Raw genomic sequence first — 18,571 nt, 5'->3', positions numbered from 1 at the left:
TGAGTGTGTTGTATGGGATTTACGCTGATTCCTTTACTTTGATCAGACGTGAGTCTGAAGAGAAGGTGTGTTGCTCACCCACCCTTTGAAAATTCTCTTGGGGACTTCAAATTTGCAGCCTGACCTCCCTGCACTCATGAAACAGATTGTTTTGGATCCTGTCTCTCCCAACCAGAGAGCTAGGTCTCTGAGTTTGATGGGGTGGAGGGGCACACATCAAAGGCACCTGCTATGCTTTCTTCAGTCAGAAGCACATCTGCCTTATGGAACACCTGGTTCTTTCTGGTCCCTCCCCCAGAGGCAAAGCAGCGCATCTGATTGGTGCATAGGACAGAGAGAACCTGGCCAGATCTTTTCCTGCATTTTAAGAATCTCTTCTCTCCAAAGCCAAAGAGCCAGACAGTTGAAAGCAAATGCTGAGGATGAATAGAAGAGCACAGGGAAATCAGAGGCTGCAGCATATCAGGCTCTGAGTTCTTGGGGTTCTCCAGGCCACCTGGATGCCCTAACACCTAACACCGGCTCCCCTCCTGGGCTTCCACACATCAAAGACACTCTCCCAGAACAAAGCTGTCATTGTGACTTTCCTGCCTTTGCACTTCTCCAGTTCAATTAGTTCTGAACTCCGTTGAAGGGTGAGGAGGGGGTGGGGAGGGACAGATGGAGGCACTGACTGCCCCCAAACAAAGCAGCAACTTACCTCAAAGAATCTTGCCTTTATTTTGACTTCATTTCACTTCTTTCATTCCAATCTGGTCTGTATTGTTCCTAACCAGAGGCACATAAGGCTAAATCTGAGTCTACAACTGAATGGCACATCAAGAAGCTGGCTAGGGTCCAAGAGAGACTGAGGAGACAGTGGGGGTTCTGGAGAAGATTTGGAGGGGAAAGGGCACCATGAGGGGGAAGATTTAGTACAGAGAAGACTTGGCTAGGATGGATGCAGCCTTCACATTTTTTTCCAAGGGCTATCATGCAAATGAGTATTTTAATTAGATTATGTGACTTCCAAGAGCAGAAGTAAGCGCTCTGATGGATGGTCCAGAGAGGCCCGGCTCTCCGCCTCATTATAAGGAAGCTCTTCACAGCGATTAACATTGTATGAAAGTAGAATTATTTCCCTGAAGAGGCAGTAAATTTTCCATCATGGGGGTGGAGTGGGGGGGGTCTTTTAAACAATCCCAGGGATGAAATGAATGAGGCTGGAAAGGGCTTCAGTGAGGCTTGATAGGAATTTAGTTCATTTGTGTCTGTGTGAACTCCAGAATGGCCAGAAGGAGGGAGTTCCCCACCCCAACACCACTGACCTATAGTTAGTGGAGTGAGCAGGGGCTATCTGCCCTGTGGCCAGGCCCTGCCCCAGAAACAGGAGCTCAGCTCCTGTCTCATTTCCTACACTCATGTTTCTCACTTATCATTGTTCCACAATCATGTTCCCCCAAACTGACTTGCAGATCACCATCACATACTCTCTGTGGCAGATTGTAGACATGGCTCTCAGCTGGTCAGTGGGAAACAGGAGATGTTAGGCCAGATAATGCTGAGGAACCAAGTTTCTCATCTCATATTCCAGGGCTTCTTTCCCTTGGGCGACTCTTCATGCTTCTTGGAAGCATTCTGGAAGGTTCTTGGAACATTGTCATCTTGGGTCCTGCAGTCACTCTTCTCAGGTTGCTCTGTCTGACTAAGAATGAGAGCTACTATCTGTAGCAGTGATTTCAGTTCTTCCTGACAAAATTTCCCCCAGGAGATATGAAATATGATGATTTCCATGTTACAGGAAAAGAAAATGAGGTTCGAACAGATTAGTTCTTTTGAGACATAGGAAGGGGGCAAGATGGGAGCTGTTGGCTGACACTTAGCCCTTACAATGATCACAGCCTTATAGATATCTCACATACATGAATATCATGGCTTGGTTTTCAGGTAGGAGCATAGTTTTGACTATTTTCAATTCCCTTTTGGGGGGTTCACATCCAGCAGTGCTCAGGGATTACTCCTGGCTCTGCATTCAAGAATCACTCCTGGTTGGCTTGAGGGACCATATGGACTGTTGGGGATTGAACCCAGATCAGTTTCTGCAAGGCATCTGCAAGGTAAATGACCTCCCCACTGGACTCCCCATTCCAGTCCCTGATTCCCTTCTTCACAAGGTGCACAAACCCTCAGGATGAGTCTTTTAAAACACAGATCTTCAAGGAGGAAACTGTACTCTCCAAACAAGTGAAAGCAGAGGTTAACAGATGGGAATATATTAAGCTGAGAAGCTTCTGCACCTCAAAGGAAATAGTGCCCAGGATACAAGAGCCACCCACTGAGTGGGAGAAACTATTCACCCAATACCCATCAGATAAGGGGCTAATCTCCAAAATATACAAGGCACTGACAGAACTTTACAAGAAAAAAACATCTAATCCCATCAAAAATGGGGAGAAGAAATGGACAGACACTTCGATTAAGAATACAAATGGCCAAAACGCACGTGAAAAAATGTTCCACATCACTAATCATCAGGGAGATGCAAATCAAAACAACTATGAGGTACCACCTCACACCACAGAGATTGGCACACATCACAAAGAATGAGAACAAGCAGTGTTGCTGGGGATGTGGAGAGAAAGGAACTTTTTTTTTTGGTTTTTGGTTTTTGGGCCACACCTGGCAGTGCTCAGGGGTCACTCCTGGCTGTCTGCTCAGAAATAGCTCCTGGCAGGCACAGGGGACTATATGGGACACCGAGATTCAAACCAACCACCTTTGGTCTTGGATCGGCTTCTTGCAAGGCAAACGCCACTGTGCTATCTCTCCGGGCCCAGAGAGAAAGGAACTCTTATCCACTGCTGGTGGGAATGCTGTCTAGTTCAACCTTTCTGGAAAGCAATATGGAGATTCCTCCAAAAACTGGAAATTTAGCTTCCATACAATCCAGCTATACCACTCCTAGGAATATACCCTAGGAACAATAAAATACAATACAAAAATCCCTTCCTTACACCTATATTTATTGCAGCACTATTTACCATAGCAAGACTCTAGAAACAACCAAGATGCCCTTCAACAGATAAATGGCTAAAGAAATTGTGGTACATATACACAATGGAATATTTTGCAGCCATCAGGAGAGATGAAGTCATGAAATTTTCCTAGACATAGATGTACATGGAATCTATTATGCTGAGTGAAATAAGTCAGAGAGAGAGAGAGAGAGATGCAGAATGGTCTCACCCATCAATGGGTTTTAAGAAAAATGAAAGACATTCTTGCAATAATTTTCAGAGACAAAAGAGAGCCCACTTCCAGCCCACTTTGTGAACCTCACCACAAAGAGTGATGAGTTTAGTTAGAGAAGTAACTACATTAAGAATGTATGAGGGGGGCCGGGTGGTGGTGCTAGAGGTAAGGTGGTGCTAGAGGTAAGGTGGTGCCTTCGCAAGCCTTAGAAAGACCGCGGTTCGATCCCCCGGTGTCCCATATGGGCCCCCCAAGCCAGGAGCAACTTCTGAGCGCATAGCCAGGAGTAACCCCTGAGTGTTACCGGGTGTGGCCCAAAAACCAAAAAAAAAAAAAAAAAAAAGAATGTATGAGGGAAAAAGAAAGCCTGTCTAGAGTACAGGTGGGGGCAGGGTGGGGAGGAGGGATATTTGAGACAGTGGTGGTGGGAATGTTGCACTGGTGATGGGGGGTGTCCTCTTATATGACTGAAACCCAACCACAATCATGTTTGTAACCAAGGTGTTTAAATAAAAAATATTTAAAAAAAAAAACACAGAATTCTGGGACTAGGAAAGTAGTTCTAAAGCCAAGGAAATGATTTGTAATGTGGGGCTTCTGGGTTAATCTCCAGCCTCTGCAGGGTTCCCTTAAGCACTTCACCCTAAGACCAACAAGGTGTGGCATCCAACCTAGACAAAAAAAGAAAAAAAAAAAGAGTCCAACGAGCTTAGATTCCTTTCCAGGATTTCAACAGCCTTATCAGACCTTCTGACATATACAGGTGTAGCTGGGGTTTTTTCATGCCAAGGCCAAGTTAGATACCAATTCAAAGGAAAAGGCATCCAACTCTTTCCTAGCATTTTAGTCCTGTATACCCTGGGCACCCAGCCAGGGTACCACATGGCTTCTGTTTTAGAGTTAGGGAATTGCTGGTGCTGAGGACATTCCTTGTCCTGGTGGGGGTAAGGATCCATAGGACTGAACAGAAGAAGGGTCTTGTGATGCAAGTAGAGGCTGGGCAGATGGCAGCAGCTGGAGTATAGCAGAGCCCAAGAGACATCACTTTATGACAAGGTGGAGAGATGGGCTGGAAGGTCCAGAGTTCCCTTTGTCACCCACATTTCCCCACTCCCCACTTTTCCAGCATGAGACCCCTATGCACCTGCTCACCCTCTGTGTGTCCTCATTCTCTCTGACACCTGAACACACTGTTTCTTTGCATTCTCTGTTTGTTTGGTACAGTGTAATGGAGATTCCTGAATGTAGCTGGACACGAAGATGTACCCAGGATGGTTCCCCCCAAAAAGAAAAGGAATTAGGAGAGATGATTGTTTTAGAAGATGCACAGTTTGACTGTTAATCACAGCCACGGGAATGAGATGTTCCAGAGCATCAGGAGTACAAACTTCTAGTGGCTGCAGCTTCAGGCACTGCTGAGTCTTGGGATCAGACAGTGGAGAGGATATAATGAGACTGGATAGAATCAGGTCAGGAGAAGCAGCTAAGAAGGGCTCCATGAGTGGGGGCAGAAGGAAGAGCTGAGGGGTGTGCCAAGGGGCAAGGATGTGAGCTGGAGAGTGGGTAATCCAGACCAGAAAGCCCAGGGGGCTGTGCCCAGGAGAAGAATATGATGCCAGGCCAGTGTGGATTCTCAGGCATCATTGTCCCTCTGGAGAGCACTTTTGACGGGTCCAGGATGTTCTGGTGCCTGGTGCTGCGTAAGAATTGAATCATCGCGCCCTGTCCAGAGCCAGCAACAATGAAGGGGCAGCAAAACAATAGGCCAGCAAGGCCCAGCTGTGTCATGCTGCCCTTTCCATCCAGGTGGCCACAGTTAAAGAAACCCACAGAGCTGAGTTTCAAAGCCCAGTGTCCTGCGGGGGCTGATTCATTGTCTCCTGCTCAGGAACACACACAGGCAGAGAAGGGTGTTTCTCCTTGTGTGCTGGGCTCACTACCCAGCTCAGTTGCTCCCCCAAAGGCTAGAGAAGCCAATGGTGGTACAAGCAGATTCACCCTCAGTAGGGTGAAGAAGGAAGGGGCTTCATTCCCAAACACCCTAAGGTGGTATGTCCACTAAAACCTTTTGTCACCTCCTTTGGTTGCTCACCATTTCCCCCAACCTCCTTCTTAAAACCCATCCAAGGTCTAGTTCTAGATTGCAGCTGCCTTTGACTCCCCCCCCCAAAAATTACCCCCTCCCCATTATCAAACACACACCCTCCCTTATGTCCCTATCTCCAACCATCATCCTCATCAAATCTTCTCATTCCACTCCATGGTGTTCTCATTTCCTCTTTTACCTCACCTGCATCTAAACAAATGCCACATTCTGATCAAGGCAATGTCATAATCATGTCTGCCATTTACTTCCGGGTTATATAGGCACAGTTTGAATCCTGGGGCAGCCTACAAATCCTGAGGAAGGACTATTAGTAATCAGGGGCTGTAGCAGTGGCAATGACAGTGCTCAGCATGTGACTTTGGGAGGTAGTTGTGACTGGGTTCTAACATTTAAATGACTCCAGGACTTTGGACACACACAGTTTCTCTTCATTTTCAAGATAAAATGGATGTGAACATCGCAACATGAAATGGGGAAAACTTTGAGCTCATATATCTCATTCCCCTTAGTCCTGAGTCTACGGCCTTGGTTGATCTAGCTCAATAAACCTCAAGTAAAATTCAAGATGTTCAAGCCCCAAGAGGACACCCATAGTTTTCAACTTTTCAAACCTTAATTGGACTCTTTAATAAGACTCCATTGGGCTTATTTAACACATCCCAGAAGAGGCTATTGGGCATCTCAGACTCCTTGTTTGAAGATAAATACCTCCACAGCAAAAGAAATCCCTTTCTCTCTAATCCAACATTCACTGCCTCCAGGTTTGAAAATTCCCATTAAAAAGTAAGCGACTTGACAAATGTTAATGAGTGCTGACTATGTGTACAGAACTTCAATTGATCAGCCAAGAAAACCTCTCTATTTCTCCACTAGAAGCCTCCTTTTTACTGATCTATTATGTATTTGGATGTTGCTAGGGAGGTTTAAACCCAGAGCCTCACACATGCAAGGCACATACTCCATCCACTATTGAAACCCTCCTTCCCCACCCTACAAAACACCTTTTTAATTCCTTTTTTTTTTTTTTTTTTTTGGTTTTTGGTTTTTGGTTTTTGGGCCACACCCAGCGGTGCTCAGGGATTTCTCCTGGCTGTCTGCTCAGAAATAGCTCCTGGCAGGCACGGGGTACTATATGGGACACTGGGATTCGAACCAACCACCTTTGGTCCTGGATCGGCTGCTTGCAAGGCAACCTTTTTAATTCCTAAGGAAGCTCTTCTTCTGTCAAACTTCCCACACAAGCACTGTCTGCACCCACCTGGCCCCTGAGCATGTGGGTATGATCCAGTTGTGCCCTCTTAGCCCCGTGATTGACTGTGTCTCACACACTGGGCAGTGAGACTCTGCAAGTTTTTGCTCTGCACCAGAGAAAATACAATTCAGGAGGTTAACCACCAGAGTCAGGTGAAAAAAGATTCAGAGGAACCCCATGAATGAGGGTCTTGACATGAAACCCTAAATTACCTTCAATTTCTTCTAACTAAAGATTGGGCAATACTAACAGAGAATTGGGCAAGGCACCAGGCTCTGAGGAGGATGGTGTATCCCCAAAGAATGAGAGCCCTAGATTGGTAAAAGTTTGGGAGCTCTTTTTTTTTTTGTTTTGTTTTGTTTTGTTTGGTTTTGGTTTTTGGATCACACCCAGCATCGCTCAGGGTTATTCCTTGCTCTATGCTCAGAAATCGCTCCTGGCAGGCTCAGGGGACCATATGTGATGCAACAAAAGTTCTAGTCCAAATCCAAGTACCAAAAGCACTGTTGTTGTTAACTGTGTCCTACTGCCTTGATAACTGGTCATGTTAGAGACTAGAAGCCCCCGGCCACATCACATCACTCCCAGCTACAAGCCCCTGTGTCAGGGCAGCTCCCCATGAAGGTCCTAACTTTTATTGCTTCTTGGCTCTGCACTTTGCATCTCACTCATGTTTAAGTAGCAGAAGACAGGTCCAGGTGCCAGGTGCCTTGAAGTCAGAAATTGCTGTTCAAAAACTCTCTGCCTTCCTGGTTCTGCTTCTTATATAAAACCCCAGAGGCAAATAGGAAATCAAGGACTCAAGAACAAAGTGACTTTTTATTTTTTTGCACTTGTCCTTGTCTGAGATCTGGGTCCACTGTCCCAGCATGAAGCAAGCACCAGGACAGATTTCATGGTTGAGGCTGTCTCCTTTTTATTGCTTTTTCATTGACTTTGTCTCTTTGTAAACTTTTTTGTAAATGGAAGCCATACTTCTCCATGACAGAAATTCTCAGAGACAGACACATCTTGGTGGAAAATAAAAAAAAAAACACCCAAGCACTTGGATCCAGCCCTTTAAAACATGATTTCCAACTCATGTTTTTGTAATTTTTAGTATGACTTTCCTGGACATCATGCCTTTGCCTGAGTCCTGACTCAGTTGTCATTTTTCAAGGTCACCCACTATTGCTTACAGACATGAGTATACTCTAATTTTATTACTGTTTGGATTATTTTTGACCTTTCATTGTTTTAAATAACAAGGTGCTATTTTGTTGTGTGTTTTCCCCCATCTTTCAGTCTATCTTTTCTTTTTTCTTTTTTCCCTTTTTTTTCCAGGATGGAGGGGCTCTTCCAGGGGTGTGGAGACTTTTAGGCATGGTCAAAGATAAAACCAGGGCTCAAAGCTTGAGCACCAACCCTTTGAGCCACCTCCCTCAGGGTTTCACTGGGAGTGGGGGGGAAATGATCAGATAAAGCAATCTTTATGGTTCTGCAAAGACTCTTTCCCCAGAGATAAAATTCTAAACATAAATCACCTCCAACCTGGGTTATTTCACACTCACGGCAGCTGCTGCCACTTTTGAAAAAAAATTAAAATAAACAATACTAAACACATTTATCTCTGATCTCTCATATGGTACAAAGATCTGGAAACTTTTTTTCAAATGACATGGCAACCAAAGGCATCCCGTAAACATGGCAAAGAACCTGAAAGAACACGTACATGCATATCATTCCCCTCTTCGTTCTGAGCTTTCAAGCTGCTCAGCACCTCATTCCGAACTTAGTCACCAGGGCAGAATTGCCTAATTGAACCAGTCATTGGAAAGGTCACACAAAAAATAAGGTTCTTAGAGCGGAGTGACTGGGACCAGCTCACTGGCCGGGAGGGGAGCATGTGAGAGCCTCCTTCAGTCTTCCAGCAGAGGCTGCAGAACAGAAGAGACTAGAGAGGTCCTATGCCTGGTCTTTTCACTAACCTGCAGGCTCACCTGCATAGATCCTAATATCTGGGATAATTTTTTAACCTCGGAAGTGAAACTCCCTGAAACGGATTTCCCAGGAATACGGGACTTTAGGGACATCCCTTTGGGTCAGTCATGACATTGTTATAAATATATACATGCATATTATATATTCATAATATTGGGGCATGCTTAGTTCTTCTGCTTTCCCACATGCAAAGGGGTACGTGCAGCTCAGCTCCATTCAAGCTGGAAGGGTAAAGAGTTGGTGATAGCTTTTGATCCTAAGGCCGTGTGGTCATCAGAGAATTCGTCCCTAGTGAAAAATCGTAAACCCCAGGCAGTCCCTTTGATCAGCTGGCAGCCAACGACCAGCCCTGCCAGGGATTAGAAACAGCCGTATAGATAAAGGTAACGGCCACCCAGTCCACTCCCCACCCAGCTTTCCAGCCTGCTCCCTGTGACTTTTCTACCAGGAAAATGCTTTCAGTGTGTTTGGTTTGTTTTTTTTTTTCTTTCTTTCTTTTACTTTTTGCATTGAAGATTCTAAGAGCTGTCTTACATTCACTGTAAGAAAGAATTTTCACAATTGGGTCCAGTAAAACTGGACTTTAGGGTGTCTTTCTTTGGAGCATTGAGAAAATCCTTGATTTGCTTCCATCCGCACCCCGATTTTACTAAAGGTTCAGCGGGACAGTGGGAGTGGGCGGGGAGGGTGGAGTGTCTCCTCCAGGCAAATGATCCTATAGCTGATGGATGCCCTTCTTTGGCAGAAATTTCTGGGGTCAGGATCTCTCTCAATGGGCAATCCTAATTAAAGACTTAGCCAAGCTCTCACTTCACAAGCAAACCAACCAGTTTTACGACCCTGGAGGATTTTAATTTGGCTTCACACTTGCGGCAGAAAAAAGGCAGCACAAAAGGAGAGCTGGCAGCTCCGCTAACAAGCCCGAGCCTCTGGCCACGCTGCCAGCTTGATCTAATTAAGTACCTTATCGGGCTAAAGACTTACCGAAGGACAAAGGTTTAAGCCAAAACACACGCACTTCACATGCGCTCTCATGGTTACACACGCGCGAGCGCGCACACACACAAACACACACACACACAGACATGCACATGCATATGACAGCAGAAGGGCAAACACTCATCTCAGAACGAAATTCCGTGCAAAGGCAAAAGATTCCTGGTGGGACATTCCTGGCTCAGCAGTAAACCCCCATAAAATGCTGCCTCCTTCTCTCTCTGCTATTCCGCCTGGGAAACGAGATCACGCACTATGGGTCCCCTCCAGCCACGCCGGCCAACCCTTTCTCCCCTCCCAGTGCAAAGCAAAACAACGTAGTAAAAAACCATTTGGTGATGAGCTTTCATTTACTCCATGCCAAGGATTTTCTTTTTTTCCTTTTCTTTTTTTTAAGCCCCAAACGTGGCCAAAATTCTAAGCAGACACCGCCAAGTGGCGGCTATGAATCGCCCGTTGCCAGTCCACTTACCTGTGACCAGGACAGCCTTCTGCTCCACAGGTAACAGCGCTTGGCTAGAGAAGTAATTGTAGGTGAGGAGACACGATAAGGAGCAGAGGACGAAACCCCAAAAGAGGGAGAGGCTGAGCAGGCAAGCACCTCCCCAGAGACCGGCCAGGCAGACCACCTTTCTCCCCTGCTGCCCCGGGCGACTCTGGACTTTGCAAAGAATTGTCCCTCCCACCACTGCCGTGACAGCCAGGCAGAGCCCCATGGCTGCTGTCTCAGAGAAGAAAGTGCTCATTTTTGAGAGCCTGCCGGCACTTTGGCACGCTCCGGACCAGCCAGTCCAGTGGGCAAAGGCTGGCTGGAGCAGCCTAGGTTATATGACTGGAGAGGCGCAAGGAGGGAGGGAGAGATGAGAGTCCCAGCACACTTTGCATGAGCCGGATTAAGCAAACGCGTGCAGGAAAATCTCTCCGGGTGGGTAACTGAAACCCGGGTGCCGTGGACCATAAATCACAGCGTCCTTGCCTTATGCCTCTCCCCTTCCTCACCCGATGCCCCTTGTGCGCACGGCAGATACACGTACACGCTATCCATCTTTTTGCTTTTTTATTTCTTTTTATTGATTTATTGACTTATTGATTTATTTTGGGGGGGGGGCGGGGTAAACTGTTCCACCTCTGAGGAGATACGGTGGAAATAATTGACTAGGGTTGAGTTTGTGTGCAGTGAATATCCCAACTCCCAGCTCATCATGGGTGTGAGTGAATGCGTGTGTGTGTGTGTGTGTGTGTGTGTGTGTGTACCGAGTGGCACACTGTTCAATGCGCGTGTATATATACCCAGGCAAGCAGCGTGCTTTGGAGATGGCTTTGGAGACATGTTCTCCATGACAGGACTCTGCCCTCCCCTGCCTAAGTCTTTTGCACAGAGAAAGAACAGGAAATTAGAGAACTGTGCAGAGACAAGTGTTTCAGATGTATGATGGAGCTGGAGAGGGATATGCCAGGGAGGTGGCAATCATCACTCACACTTGCCTCTGCTGGGGCTGTGTGGACCAGGGGGCACTCATTCATTCATTTATTCATTCATTCATATGCTTTGTGGAATGCTTCAAGCTTTGAATGCCACTCATCACCTTCTGAAGGAGTTTCTGTTAGGACCGGAGCAGTTTCACAAGGAAGAACTCAAGAGTCAAGCGCCTTGGGCCATATCACACAGCACCAGGGCTGAAGCTGTCAGAGAGCCTTGACACTTCTTAAATATCTCCTGTTTGAAGGGCAAATAAAAGACTGCAAATGTGCATGGACCAGCCCATTCTTCCTCCAGTCTCACTGGGACTATATTCAAATAGCTCCAGGTTATGTTATTACATTCATTTTGCAGAGAGGAAACAGAGACGAAAAAAGTTGGGGAAAGGTCTTAGAAAAAAGACCCCTAACAAGGCTGGAGAGATAGTATAGGGGCTAAGGCACTTGCCTTGCACAAGGCAGACCCAGGTTCAATCCCTGGCACTGCATAGAGTCCCTTGAACACCACTAAGGGTGATTTCTGAGCATAGGAATAAGAATCAGCCCAGAGTACTACCAGGAGTGATTTCTGAGAGACAGGAGTAAGCTCTGAGTATTGTTTGGTTCCATTCTCCTCCTTCCAAAATAAAGAGAAAGAATGAAAGAAAAATGATGATGGGCAAAAGGGAGGACATGAGCCCAGGTCCAGGTTGGACCTCAGTGACCATGTCTGCCTTCCAAGCTGCTGGCCTGTGTCCCATGCTCCTCAACACCCCCTCACTGAGGAGGTACAGTGAAGAAGTTGGTGCTTGTCTCCATCTGTTTCCCTCAGTGGCAAAGCAATGATGGTGTCAAAAAGAACATTTTCATCGGTCCCAGCCCAAGGAGAGAAGCCACCAGCTTGTCAAGCATCCAGACACTTGGATGCAGCCCTGAGCCCTGACAGGCGGTGCTGGGCTCTCTCCAGACCCCAAGATCCAGGAAAGTATGACTGAGCTTGGAGGCTGCAGCGGGGGGCTGCAAATGAGCCCACATGGGGCTTTCAGCTGCCAGAGAGGCGGGCCAGGTGGGTGGTTCCAGACTGAGCAGATGGGTGGGGGGTGGGAGTGCAGCCTGAATCCTCCTTCCCCCACACCCCAAATTCTGCTGCCAGCATCAACCCCCCCATCCCATACTCAAATTAGATTCAGGCTTTGATCAGAGGTTTTTTGGGGTGCAGAGGCAGTAGAGTTCCCTACTTTGTGTGTTCCCTCCATACTGGGACCCAGAAGAAAGGGAATGTGTTACTTGTGGTGGCCATCCAGGCATGTCCAGATGAGGTTGATGGCCACAGGTGGGGTGTTCACTCTGCTGAAACATGGGGCAAGGCCTGTGCACGGACCCTCCCAATGCTTCCTCTGAAGAAACAGGCTCAGCCATAAGGCCCCCCAGAGCTTGTAAGCATAGGGTGGGGTCTCCGTCCTTTCCCTTCTGGTGCTTCTTTGTTCAGCTCATCACAAGAATCAAGGCTCCCTCCTCCTCTACTTCCTCATCCTCCTCCTCCTCTCCTTACCCCATGTCCTATTCACACCCTCCACAGCCCAATCCAGTTCCGCTACTTCTGGACCCCATTATAAGCTTGTTCCATCTCCGCTGCTGTGCACTGAAATTTCAAGGACAAGAGGACTTTTTGTTTCTTGTTTTTATTTGGTTTTGAAAGTTTCTTGGTCCACACCCAGTTATGCCGAGGGCTGACTCCTGGCTCTGTGCTCAGTTGCTTAGTGGTGCCAGGGATCAAGCCAGGATCGACTACATGCAAGGCCCAGTGCTCTGACCACTCCACCCTCTCTCTAACCATCTTTTCTGTTTGTCAGTTTGCTTTTTGTTTTTATTTATCATGCACCAAGGGCCCAGCACGTAACATGGACTTAGTATTTGTGGAATAAAATTCAGCAGGAAGGATAGCGGTTACTCCCCGCTTTCCTTTTGTGGCTATTGATGATATAAGTGGGGAAGGCGGGTTCCACACTTTCCTGTTCGTGGTGTTTTCCAAGGTTCACATTCCAGCTGGGGGAGGAGGGATCACTGTGGTGCTCACACAGTGCTCCTTAGAGGTCACTCTGCTGGCTGTAGTGCTCATCCATCACTCAAGGTGGCACTCACACTGGCTGTGGCACACTAGGATGGAGCATGGGTCCCAGGAAGTATGTGAGCAGTGCCAGGATCCAACTCTCCACCTCACACACCTACAAGGCGGGTGCTTTTACACTGAGTCATACCCCAGGGTGCCTCAGGGAACAGCATTGAGTAAGTCCTTTCCAGCTGTGGTAAGAAACCAGGCTCTTCCTGACCTGGGTGAGCCTGAAGGAGCAACAGTGAAGAAGGATGGGCGCAGACATGGCATCATCATTTATGGCATCATTCGGAAGAACCAGCCCAGTTCTGAGCCGCCCTTAGCGGCTCAGCTCTGAGTGAACTGCTCCCTTGACCTGGCCTGACCCATGACACCTTTAGATTCTATCATGTTGCCCTAGAGCACCTCAGGTGCCACCCCCATTTGGCTATAACCCTCCCCCCTTGCCCAGCAGTTGCTCTTCACTTCTCAAGGGCAAAAGGAGTGGTTTGGTCTCAAGGGACCCATGGGATGCCACACGAAATCTCTTAATACCAGAAGAGGCACTTCTGACCTGGATAGGAAAAGGTGTGGGGTTCAGGAAAGAACCCCGACTTCCAAGGTTGAGCTGAGAGTGGGGTTCAGAGAAAGCAGCTTCCTGGAATTTCGGATTCTCTCTGTAACGTTTCCACCAAGTAGTCACCTCCTCTATTGCCAGCACAGCCAGAAGTAGGAGCTCAGAAGCCTGGAAAAGTTCAGCTCAGGTGGGGTACTAGAACATCCTCTTCCTCTTGATAACTCTTTATTTGGGGGAGAGGCACACTTGGCAGTGCTCAGGGCTCACTCCTGGCTCTATGCTCAGGGTTCATTCCTGGTGGTGCTCAGAGGACCCAATGCAGTGCAGAAACCTAACTAGAGTCAGCCAGGTACAAAGTCAGCAAATACCTTAATCCATCTCTCTGGTCCTTCTAAAGCTACTTTTTTTTTCTTTTGAGGGAGTCTTGCCTAGTCATACTCAGGAGTTACCCCTAGATCTGTGCTCAGAGATCATTCTTGGCAGGCTCAGAAGGACCGTGGGGGGATGCTGGGGATTGAACCCAGGTCAGCCTCATGCCAGGCTTTTGCTGCTGTTATTACTCTCTGAGCCCATAAGGTGACTCTTGATGTTGATCTTCATCCTTCCTTTGGTGCTTGGGCTTGCACAAAGCGCATCCAGTTTCCAATTCCTTTAGCAGCAACAAAATAAAGTGAAGCTTAACTGAGCTACCTTGACTTGGACAAGGGAGGGGAACCCACCAGTGAACTGGATTTGTGCCACTCCCAAGGCAGCTTCAAGGCACTGTCCCTAGCTATAGGAATCTAAACAGAGAAGACTCTACAGACCAGCTGGAAGACGCAGAGACACAGTTGTGGAAAGGAGTGTTAGAATCTAACCTAAGCACTGAGCTCTTGCTGTGTGTGTGTGTGTGTGTGTGTGTGTGTGTGCATGTGTGTGCGTGTGATGTGGTGTGCATATGGGTTATTGGAGAGCAAATGCCTCTCTCTCTCCCGTCATGTCCTTAGGCTGGGAAATAATATAACTGACATATTAGCCAAAGGAAGTAAAACAAGTTTATGCACAGTCACCCAGGGTGGAACCTTTCATCTAGTGGGTCCATTGGGATTTAGATGATACACTCTAGAAAGGGAGTCAAAGATTTTAGTGAGAAAAACAAAGAGCTTTGCAATGTAAAGGAATGAGGAAAGTGTGGGCAGATTCTAGTCTACAGAGCATCTGGAAAAGACCTGAAGCTGAGGAAGACTGTCTCCCACCTGCCATTGAAATTTCTTCTACGGGCTGGTAGTTTGTTTGTTTGCTTTGGGGTGCCAGGGGTGAGCAGCAAAGCTTCACACATGCAAGGCTGCTATCTATCACAGAGCCACATTCCTGGCTCCCTAGACATAGCCTGTTTTGTTTTGTTGTTGTTGTTGTTGTTGGTTTGTTGTTTGTTTGTTTTTTTGCCACACCCAGGGGTTACTCCTAGCTATGCTCTCAGAAATTGCTCTTGGCTTGGGGGACTATATGAGACGCTGGGGGATTGAACCGTGATCCGTCCTAGGTTAGTGCATGCAAGGCAGATGCCCTACCGCTTGCGCCACCACCCCAGCCCCGAAATAGCCTGTTTTTAAGGTGATGGGTAAGAAAGGAAATCATGGGGCCGGGCGGTGGCGCTCGAGGTAAGGTGCCTGCCTTACCTGCGCTAGCCTAGGAGACGGACCGCGGTTCGATCCCCCGGCGTCCCATATGGTCCCCCAAGCTAGGAGCGACTTCTGAGCGCATAGCCAGGAGTAACCCCTGAGCGTCACCGGGTGTGGCCCAAAAACCAAAAAAAAAAAAAAAAAGAAAGGAAATCATTATGTCTGGCTCTTTCTGCCTTCCAACTTCTCCTACTTCCCATAATCAGCATGTTCCGAGGGACATCCCAGGAACCTATCTGTGCTCCTAACACTGAGCTAGTGAACCATTCGCCTCTAGACCACTCTGCTTCATGAGGTGAGTGTGCGAGATTACAAGGTGCACTTCTGTCTGGGTGTGGGGTTGTCTACCCAATGAGTCAGGCAGGTCCAGGGTCTGTGTATGCTCAGGAACACCTGTTAGTGCTCACATTGTCTATACTGCACATCAGTTCTTTACCTCCACCTGGATACCTTCTCTGAGAGCTAGACCAGAGACAAACTGATAGAGGCAGTCAAAAGCCCCCCATCCTTGCTTCTTTTACTGCTCTATACCCAGCCCTGTGTTAGCTCTATACCTAACCCTTCTTGGGTTCGGTGTCTTTGAAATGAATCCTCTCCCTGAATGTCATCAGACATGGATTCTGAGCCATTTAAAGGATGTTTTCTGCTTTCAGTCAAGATTTACTACAGGGACTTCAGCCTGGTCAGACAGGAGGCAGGTGACATTCTTGACATGTGTTTTCTTTACCTTTTCTCTGATTTTTTTCTCTCCCCTGGAGATCAAACACAGGCTGCCTGGACCTTCGTAAGCCCTTCATGACAATCAGTCCCAGAGTGAAGCAATACAGTGGACAAGAAATCTGCTGGAACAAATACCAGAGCAGGGTCAACTCGTAGAAGGAGACTAGCCCATTTGCTGCTTTTTGTTACCATTGTGTTCTAACTGTCCATTCATCCCAAGAATTGGAGCTAAAAAGAAAAGTAACCCCACTTGCCTTTGAGAGACTCAAATGTAAGGAGGCAGTAAGATGCACCCATAAATCTGGCATAGTAAAAGGATTCCAGCAAAGAACCAACATGAAGATTCCCAGGGCTTTACTTAGTGTAATGTGGGTTCCCCATCTCTGTAGTTCTTTTTTCTCACCAATATATAAGGAATCAGTCTGTATAAAAATATTTCTGCCATGCATCCAACTATGTTTCTCTCCATTCTTTTATTTTCTTTTGGTTTTTGGGCCATACCCAGTGGCACTCAAGGGTTGCATAAGGGTTGCGCAGGGCACCACATGGGATGCTGGAGTGAAGTTAGAAATTGACATGCCTGGTCAGGTCCTGGAAGTCTGGTGTATTATCAGTATCTTATCAGTCAAAAGCCAGATAGGACAGTCCGGAGGGCACTTGTCTTGGTTCAATCCCCAACATATCACTTAATCCCCTGAGCTGTGTTCTGACTAATTCCTGAAGGCAGAGCCAGGAGTAACCCCTGAGCATTGCTGGGTATTCCCCACTCACCCAAAAAGAATAAAACATAAAATGGCAAAAGTCAAAAGCCTAGGAGTCCTATGTTCTTCAGCATGTGGAATGTGACTTAAACAGAGCTAAATCCAGACCATGGCTGTACTACTTTCTTCAAGTTGTTCCATTCCCTGCCCCAGGTGCTGGCCATCAACTAGAGATAATGTACGGCCTGTCAGGGTCCTGGACATGGACCAGAGGAAGTGACCTGGCATAGCCCAGGGTCAAAGGCAGCCATTAAAACAAGGATTTCTTGGGTCTCCACACAAACTTCTGGAATGTAATGACTCCATTGCTGTCTCTTCCTCTCGGGCAAATAACTTACAAATCACGATATCAGAGCCAAAGGCAACTCACTCATTTGAACACGTCTGTCCTCCATTGTCCTGTGCACCGGAGCAAATTCACAGACAAACGCCTGCTGCACTTGCATCTCCAGAAGAAAAATTAAATTGACGATGACAACAAGCCAATTAGAAATATAAGACAATTCACCATTTGGGAGCACAGCTGAATACCAAAAGTAAATTATTCCATAAGCCAGATGTTTCATGAACTTCTTTTTTCCAAAAAAATTTTTTTTGTTTTTGCCTAAAGGAATAAGTTTCCTTCATAAGAAAACAATGAGCAGAAATTGCCATCGCAAAACTGTTTGGTGTTATTTACAATGAGCCCATCTGAAAATAATCAGAGATGTGCATAATGATTTACAGAGAAAGTTGTTCATTTCCGTGTTATTTATCATGTGTAAAATGTAGAAACGTCTTCAATGGCTTACCAGAAAGGATTTGTCATATAAATGAGAGCCTGTTTCACTGATGGATGGTCATATGGCCATAAAAACTCATGTTGCTGAGGAATATTTAAAACTTGAGGAAAGGATTGCAATATTTTACATGCAGGAGATCAAGTTCGAAAGAAGGAAGCAGAGCAAGGTCATAGGCTACAACATTATAATCTACTTATTAGCTGAACCCTCTGTAATTCTAGGACCCAGATAAGACTGACTTAAATTTCCAAGACTGGAACAATAATACACACAGCTGGGAGGGAGTTTGCCTTGCACGTGGCTGACTTGGGTTTGATCTATGACATCCCATATGGTTCCCTAAATCCTGCTAGGCGTGATCTCTGTGCACAGAGCCAGTACTAATTCCTGAGTATTGTTGGGTGTAAGCCCCCAACACTATAGTCTGCCAAGATTCTTTTCTTATCAGTTTCTTCCAAGCCACGTCCATCACTATCTCTCCCTCAATATGAAACCCAACCTCCCCGCTTATCCTTTGACAAACAAGGTTCTTGCTATTTTTCCACCTTTAACAACTGGAAGACTGGGGGTCGGAGTGATGAGAAGCTGGAGAAGTATTCATATTCTGAAATGGGTTAAAAATGTACCCCAAAAGCTATATCCATGCCCTGACTTTACAGACTTGAGTCTGCAACTGTATTTGACACAAAGGTCTTAGCAGAGGTAATGAAGTCCAAGCTCCATTGAGACTAACAATGCTGGTCTCCTTTTCAAAGCCAGGAGAGAGGGAGGCCCAGGATCCAAGCCAGTGAGGATGGAGTCCCCAGACCTCTGACCAGGACATGTCTGCATTGCTGCCAAGTTGGAAAGGACCAGGAAGGCTTCTTTCCTAGAAATTGCAGAGGGAGGGCTGCTAGGAGACACCTTCATTTGGAACATTTGGTCTCAAAAGTGTGCTGGGATTCATTCCAGTTG

At 46.8% G+C, this 18,571-nt stretch overlaps 2 protein-coding genes across 2 annotated transcripts in view; one reads left to right on the top strand and one right to left on the bottom strand.

Moving 5' to 3' along the window:
- HSD17B2 (hydroxysteroid 17-beta dehydrogenase 2) overlaps positions 1-10,401 on the bottom strand; it is a 49,328-nt gene extending 38,927 nt beyond the window's left edge. Inside the window, exon 1 of the mRNA XM_049787441.1 lies at positions 10,039-10,401. Coding sequence (XP_049643398.1) covers positions 10,039-10,312 — 274 coding nt within the window. The 5' untranslated portion in view covers positions 10,313-10,401. The remainder of the gene's footprint in view (positions 1-10,038) is intronic.
- GCSH (glycine cleavage system protein H) overlaps positions 1-18,571 on the top strand; it is a 729,662-nt gene that overhangs the window by 237,850 nt on the left and 473,241 nt on the right. The window lies entirely within an intron of this gene.

The sequence above is a fragment of the Suncus etruscus genome, chromosome 14 (genome assembly GCF_024139225.1).
Source record: "Suncus etruscus isolate mSunEtr1 chromosome 14, mSunEtr1.pri.cur, whole genome shotgun sequence".
Taxonomy (NCBI): Eukaryota; Metazoa; Chordata; class Mammalia; order Eulipotyphla; family Soricidae; genus Suncus; species Suncus etruscus.
Note: the sequence above shows the minus strand (reverse complement) of the source record. Positions and strands in the feature narration are given on the sequence as shown.